The sequence below is a fragment of the Zymoseptoria tritici genome, chromosome 19 (genome assembly GCF_000219625.1).
Source record: "Zymoseptoria tritici IPO323 chromosome 19, whole genome shotgun sequence".
Classification (NCBI taxonomy): domain Eukaryota; kingdom Fungi; phylum Ascomycota; class Dothideomycetes; order Mycosphaerellales; family Mycosphaerellaceae; genus Zymoseptoria; species Zymoseptoria tritici.
This window is the reverse complement of record NC_018200.1, coordinates 390,696-398,665: the sequence shown is the minus strand read 5'-3', so window position 1 is coordinate 398,665 and position 7,970 is coordinate 390,696. Positions and strand designations below refer to the sequence as shown.

Genomic DNA, 7,970 nt, shown 5'->3' with positions numbered 1-7,970 from the left:
AAGGATTGGGACTTGGAGCAGGGTGTGTATCGAATGCTTACCTCTCAGCCGGGTGCTGTCCGGCGATGTCAAAGGTCAGCAGACCTACTGCATGATGTCTGTATTGCGTCGAGTGGCTATGTTGTATGAGACTTCCGCAATAGGTTCGTCATGCCGAGGACTTGCTTCAAATCCTCCATCGTTTCTTGTCCATCATTACATCTCAACTAATTGAACGATCTTTAGCTTTCCTCTTACCTACATGGGCTCGGCCAGCGTTGTTGTTCACCACTGTGTTGGTGGCGGCTTGGACTGAAGATGAGCTTCGTCAACATTCATTTTCCCTTTGCTGCAACGGTCGTTCTTTATACGTGAGAGAATTTGGGTCTCTTTGTTCTTCGCGAGCTCGCGGTAGTTGTGTCGGATCAAGCGTTGGCTCTCTGAAGATGGATGATGGGTGGACGCTCACGGCAGTGGCGCGTTTGGTTTAATGCTGTCGTAGCCTCCCGTCAAAGTCATTCTCCTCTTATAACTATCCTATTCACCTGCCTCTTCCCACCTTGCTCTTCCACCTCGTGCCTTTGAACTCGCCGGCTTCCCCCGAGAGGCCGTGATGACGATGCGTCATCCCACGTCTCCGCAATCCGTGACGAGAGCCCCAAAGGGCGATGGCGTAGAGGAAGACGAGGAAGATAACGAGGAAAGCAACGCAGATGAACGCGACGAGATGACCACTTCGGACGAGGTCCACTCACTACTAAGCAATTCGAAGTACTGGTCCAGCGACTCTGAAGAGTATGGCGACGATTTCGAGAGGGGCGACGATTTCGAGAGGAGCGACTGCTCCGAGGAAACCGACGCGGCCACAGACGATAAGTATAGAAACGATAAGGATAGAAGCGAGTCGGAGTTGGACACAGATGACCCAGAACAGGGCGACAAGTACGACAGCCCAATTGGTCTCGGCATGATCGACTATGGTCTGGAGAGGTACGATGTCATCGAATGGTTGGATAATAAAGGGAATTTTGTGGGGGTGGACATCGACCGTGTCAAGGAACTGTTCGGCCAGGTGGACCAAACAAGAGCCACTCTTACGGAGGCCTTCGCTCCGCTCGGTCAAATGAAAGCGGAAATGGTGCGCGAGGACAATAAGCATAAGCTGGTCTATTCTAAAGAGGAGGAACGCAAAGTCAGCTTAGTTCGCGGCGAGGACGATGAAGCTGTTGACGAGGAGGAACCTGAGGAGGAATCTGCTAATAGACTAACGTCGAGGAATCTGCGGATAAGATTTCGGTCGGCAAAAAGTCCGTCACCAGAACGGTGTAGGACGAGTATGAGGCGATAGGTACGTGCTATCTTTTGGAGCAGTGAACATTTCGCTGACATTTATCTAGCTGGGAGAGGATTCGGCTAAGGGAGTGCTCTGTAGTAGATGGCGGCCATTGCCACATTACTCCCGAGTCTTAATCGGTAGACTGCTGCGGATCGGAACACGGGATGAATCTGCGCATGCTTTCAGGCTTCAACTACATTTAGGAAGAGAGTGGAGAGTAACAATAATGAAGCTTATAGTGCAAAAGCAGAAGTTCGGTCTAAAGAATAGTAGTAGTTGGCGCACACAGCACGCTTGATCATCACATGGCGGCACACAATCAGTTACCAAGCAAAAGGAGTGATGCCCCGTCGGTCCCGCAAGCAAAAGCAAAGGTCATGCCTGACGGATACGCATTTCAAGATGGAGAGGCAGAAAGCGTGGACGACCACTACTTTATATCCGCCGCAGATTTCTACGCTGCTGTCATGAACCACTCCCACGAAAGCTGTCTCCTGCGCATGCGCCGCCTCAGACGTATAAGTGTCCGTCCCGCTAGCAACGATGCGCGGCGTACTTCTCTTGTTTAACGCCAGTACCTCATCGCCTGCCATGGTCTGTACCGGACCATAATCACCACATCGGTGATATCGTCTTCCATGATTTGCGCTGGATCTTCTAAGGTAAATTCCACAACTCTTCGACTTCAATGTGCTCGACATCGAGCCGACTGCCACTGGTGTCCTGGGCCAGAAAATGCCAATAGTAGGCAGATGTATCGTTGCCGCTGAGTGAGTGGCCTTCGGACGGGCGACTGAGACATCCCGCATGCGACGTTCCTGAGTTGAATCAGAGGCTGTAGCAGCCTAGCCTCTTGGTGATCCGAGAATTGTGGTGGGAATTGATTGGGGTGCATATACAGCAGATGTCCTGTCGTTGTAGAGTTGATTCCAGCCAGACGTCCCTTCTAGCGGGCTCCAGTCGTACCTCCGAGACCTCTGCAGGTCTCTATCTGTGGCCAGTCGATCCGAGAGGAGACGCGAGGATCCCGGAGTGCCAGTTTCGCCATCTGGACGTGCAGGTAGTCGGAACGTTACCGAACTTCCTAGCAAGAGTGTCGGATCCTGACGGAATTGCCTTCGAGAACTTGGAGATGAGTCGTAACCGCAAGCGACTGCTGCCACGCACTTTCGGGACAGGACCAGGGCTGAAGCGTGGCGACTGTATGGTGCTCGTCGGCGGCGGCGCTGCGTCGAGCATGGCAACATTCCGTCTCGACGGCGGAAGTCGCGCAATCTTTGGTAAGGTCCGTCCGGAAACCACAACGCCTTCGCTCGGACGAACGACCTTCGCTGTCTTGACGGTCCTTCCCCCTTCCTCCTCGGATACAGACGTCGAGTTTGAACTCGGCCGAGTGTTCTTCCGGCGTGAAGCCTTATCTCCACCCAAGACAACAACCGCGTCCTCAAATTCATCATCCTCAACCTGAACCCCTTGCTCGTCCCGCTCTTCACTTCCAAGCCCACTCTCTTCCCTCCTCCCGCCGAAGACCCGTCTCATACCCTCCCCCCACCCCTTCCTCGCTGGACTCTCCGTCAAAAACCCCAACTTGACTCTCGGTCTTCCAACATTCCACGGCGTTGCTGGAGTGAGACCCCGTTTGAGACAAGCTTGTCGGCCGGCGAATTGCAGGATTTCGATGTCGGTACTGTGGCTGTGGTGATTGCGGGTCGGGAAGAGGGGTTCTCTTCGTTAGCTGGAGCTGGTTTTGCAGGGGCGGTTTAGGATGTTGGTGTTGGGCGTCGATGCCGAGCGTGGAACAGTGGACGATGTGGAGTGTGCCGAGGGGTGAAGTTGTCGTTAGCGTGACCAGGGTTCTTTCGAGATATAACAAGAGACCGTGGAAGGACCAGGTTGTGAAGTGAACGCTGCTGGTGGAGCGACTGATTTCTCGAAAGCTGGCATGCGACGCGGAGGTTCCGGCGGCAGTAGAGCAAAACCTGTTCCTCCGATCTTATAACAGCGTCGCGATAAGCTCGAGGGCCGTGTTGGAATAAACGAGTGGATAAAGCGATACAAAGCTAAGTGGTCTGTCTACCGAGGGGACTCGAGGCCCTTATATCCCCCTTGTGTGTATATAGATAGAATAGCCCGTAATAGACTACGTTATTAGCCCTGTTTCGTCCCTTTGTTTCGAGCTATATCTAGTAGGTCCTATATCTCCCGATATAGTCCCTTTATCTCCCGATATAGTCCTTCTATTTCTAACACTCCCCCTACTTCCTATACCTCTTATAGGTTAGGAAGTCTTATTAGTAGAGTATTCGAATATGTCCGGTTTAACTAACGATGCCTTCGATCGATAGTTTGTCCGGGTATCGATTCCTTTAATCGATCGTTTGTATATCGACTCCTTCGGTCGATAGCTTATCGATTCCTTCGATTGATAACTCGTTCGTATATCGACTCCTTCGGTCGATAGTATATCGATTCCTTCGATCGATAACTCGTTTATATATCGACTCCTTCGGTCGATAGTATATCGATTCCTTCGATCGATCGTTTATATATCGACTCCTTCGGTCGATAGCTTATCGATTCCTTCGATCGATAACTCGTTCGTATATCGACTCCTTCGGTCGATAGTATATCGATTCCTTCGATCGATCGTTCGTATATCGACTCCTTTAGTCGATTACTTATCGATTCCTACGATCGATAGCTCGTTCGTATAGCGATTCCTACGATCGATATATGTTCCGGGTACTTAAAAAGCGGCTTATATAAGTACTGTCCAGGCCTCCGCTCTTAGTACTTCGTTGCTGTTTAAAGAAGTGTTCTCGTTTGTCGAAACCGGCTTGTAATCCTTCGTTTCGAAATCCTTCGTTTCGTTATCTCCTTTTAACTCCTTTACTCCGGCGCTCGTAGGGTCTTAGGTAAGTACGTCTTCGATCTCCGTAAGCCCGTACTCGGTCTCCTTAAGGCGTTGTACGATATCGTCGAAGGATATCTTCGAAAGTCCGGCCGCCTTAAGAGCAAAGATCGTAGACCTATACTCTTCTCCTAGGCTTTTTAGGAGGATTGTCTTCTTCGAGGTATCGGTAGGCGCTTCTTCCGGGCAAAGTACCTTAACTCGGGTTTGGATTGTTGATAGTTTAGACGCCGTAGTATCGATAGACGTCGTAAACTTAAGTCCGTAGAATTCCGTAAGTAGAACTTGTACTAGCTCTTCGCTAGTAGTCTCGCAGACTCTGCGTAGCTTATCGAAGCATTCTCGAGCTGTAGAAAGGCCGAGGATGTGTACACGGTACTCGGGGCCCGCCGCAGTCTTTATAATAGCTCTTGCTTTTGCGTCGTTTTGCTTCGAGTTTAAAGCGTTGTTTCCGGTCGATTCCGAGGGCGTAGTAGTCCGTATAGTCGATAGCAGACCTCTCGCCTCGAGTAGGTCGCTTAGTAAGTCGCTCCAGTCGAGCCAGTTGTCCGTAGATAGCCGAGGAATGCTAATAGACGTCTTATATTCCGTAACGAGGTCGTCCATTTCGAGTGCGTATAACTCTACGAGTATTTGTCGTATCGATACGATTTTTAATTTGTCGGATCCGCAAGGGCCGGTTCTATATTCCCCTAGCGTATCGCTGTTATACGTCGGCGCGGCGTTGCGTAGTTGTGTATCGAATCCGGCTTGTTATCGTAGGAGAGGAGAGAGATTCGGGAGCCGACGTTATTCGGAAATCTGCCTGTTTCGGACTAGTGGATTTTACAACCGAAGTTGGACTATAGCAATGTCTGCTTTCGGGCTAGTAGGCTTTCGAAATCCGGGGTAATGCTGAAGTGCGCTATGCGTGTGCTGAGATATACACGTTGTATATCTAGGCCGCTGCTGCTTCCGGGCTTATAACTGTTGGAATAAACGAGTGGATAAAGCGATACAAAGCTAAGTGGTCTGTCTACCGAGGGGACTCGAGGCCCTTATATCCCCCTTTGTGTATATAGATAGAATAGCCCGTAATAGACTACGTTATTAGCCCTGTTTCGTCCCTTTGTTTCGAGCTATATCTAGTAGGTCCTATATCTCCCGATATAGTCCCTTTATCTCCCGATATAGTCCTTCTATTTCTAACAGGCCGACTTCAGGATCTGCCTCTAGGTGACTGACGTTGCAGCTGCCGGTGGAGCCGATGACGGCTCGACTCAAAGTCGCAACTGGCGGAAACGCGACCGACGGTAACGAGTGCAGGAAGGCGTCAATGCGAGGTGTTCTTCAATGCGAACCCCATTTCGCATCAAGCCGCTGCTGCAACATACCGACTTTAGTCTGGGGCTGAGCATCCACGTGAGCCGTGATGGAGGTGCTAATGTCGGAGGAGTCGATGCCAAACTAGAACCTTCTGGGCAGGCGAGGCCTCCGTACCCTTAGGGAACAGAAGCACGTCGTTCTTGCGATGAGTTTGTGTCCGCGGATGCTGTGAGGAGATCGGCGTTTCGATCGTTGTGTCCTTCGCACATCCCGACGATGACAGCGTCGGCGGAAATGAAGATGGAGATGACGTCGATCGCGAGGCCGGTAGCGCGTCAAAGCGGGTGCTGCGGCTGTTGGAGCGCGGATGCGGTTGGTAGCGACGCGAGTGGATGACTTCAACGCGATCTACAGGCACGTGGTCGGCGAACGAGATGCCAAACTCTGAAGATTGCTGGTCGTTCTGCTTTTCAGCATCAGACTGCTAGAGGTCGGAGTCACTCGCTGTGGGAGGACCCATACTCGAAGCCGATGCCATCCGAGTGACCGAGACAGCCACGGCAAATGATGCCGACGTCACAATCGACGGAGCCGAGAGTGAAGTCAAGGATGATTGTCACAGTCCAAGCTGTAGAGCGCGATGAGGAGTCGACTGAAGCTCGGGAACTGTTGAAGCATCGACTAGGGATGCTGCAAGTCCAGTGAGGCTAGGAAGAGTGTGACGGCTTGGGGTAAACTCGGATCATGGGCTTGTTTCGCAGCAGCATGTGTGCAGCCACCGGTTAAAGAGGTACAGCGTCGGGAGGAAATTGAGGACGTGGTCGCCTCATTCACCAGCACCAATACGACGGGAATCGCGACCGTGCTGGTGTTGTCGATGGAAGAGGATAGGAGATGGTGGGCCCGAGCTGCCGTGTTGTCGAGATTCACGTGTCGAAGAATTCACAGAGCGGCGCAGCTCTACTATCCATGGGTGTAGGACCGCTGAACAAGGCCGGCCGCATGGTCGAACGTAAATAGGGAGGATCGACTTCCAAGTTCCGAGCTGCTGGCTTCTTGGCAATGGCGGACTTGCAGATGCCCGGAGTGGAGGGAGATAACAGCGCGGGTCTTGCAGTTCTTGAAGGATTTGTAGTAGGAGCGAGGGTACGGCGCTCCGACGCGCGGCCTACGTGGAAGCTGGACGTGTGACTGAGCTGGAAATATTGACATGACGTGATGGCGTTGGCAGATGGAAGTCATCGAGGCGTATGCTGGTGGCATTCGTTCCCATTGACGTTGGACAATGCAGCGGACCCAGAGGATCGGAGAGGAATGTGCTAAGATGTGACCTTGGCATTCGCAGAGGTTGGGGACGAAGGTGGCGAGCTGGTTGGATTTGGAGGTCAGGGATGAAGGTTTGTGCGTTCTTTTGGTTGACCGAGTGTAGCAAGTCTCTCTCCTGTGGTGCTTGCTCTTAATGGTCTTGCTCTGCTTGCGCTTGCCCATCGTCGTGGATGGAAGCGGTGCTCTTGAGGCGGCTTGGTCCTGCTCGTGCCGTGAGTCTCGGTCTGAATATCGGTGTCGCTATCTTCGTCGCTGTCGATCATGTTGTTAGTGGTGCGGATTCCATGATCTGGATGTCGTGGGTTTTTGGCTAATAGATTCGAATCTTGATACCTCCTAGTACCGTAGCTAAGCTGGCTATATGCACGAGCTGAAACTGACTGGATATTTTTGTATCGCGCCGCCGTCGTCCGGCTCCGGATGTTGGCGCTTTGTTGTTGCTGGATGGCGGTCAAGGCTCGCAATTTCGGAGCGATCCCGCAGCTCGGTGTGCACGAATCCCTGGTGCTTCTCACAAGATGCATCACTTTGCTCCTCGCTTTTCGAATTGTCCCGACTCTCTCAATTTCCTTTCCCGCACATCTTTCACCCGGTCACTGCCGTGACACGGGCGATTGCGCGGCATTGCGGTGCTCCAGATGTGGTGGAAGAGAAGACGCAAGCTCGGCGGCTGAAGTCTGCGAGATCAGGTATTGCTCTTGACCGTCCACACGCGTAGCTTTCGAACAGCCCTACGTTAAGGCTTTCATCGTTTTGGATGAGAAGACTTAGGTTCGTGGAAGTAGTGCGCTGCTAATTTAGTAGGCAGAGATTGAAGCTCTAGCAGAAGACTTGGGTTTCTGAAAGTAGTGCGCTGCTGTTTTGAGTTGAAGCCCCCACGGTACGACGTCTTCTTTAAACAATGGCCTAGCTAAGGTCTACTTAGTTCAGACGGCATTAAGAACAAGAGGCGAGTCGCGAGAGGACACGATAGAGGTAACATTGAGCCGGCAAAGGATCTGGTGTCACCGCGGAGTTGAAGGGTCTGGTTTCCTGTTGAAGGAGGCTGTTGGATTCGTCTTCGGGACGTCGGCGTACACTCTAGGCTTAGGCAGGGGCCGGTTAGTGTTGATC

General features: G+C 52.0%; 1 protein-coding gene across 1 annotated transcript; it reads left to right on the top strand.

The window, feature by feature from the left end:
• Positions 1-592: 592 nt before the first annotated feature.
• On the top strand, positions 593-1,396 carry MYCGRDRAFT_97980 (uncharacterized protein; the record flags this gene model as incomplete). Its single annotated transcript, XM_003846995.1, has 2 exons — positions 593-1,286; positions 1,377-1,396. 2 exons carry the CDS (start codon positions 593-595, stop codon positions 1,394-1,396), a joined length of 714 nt encoding a protein of 237 aa, XP_003847043.1.
• Between the last annotated feature and the right edge of the window lie 6,574 nt (positions 1,397-7,970).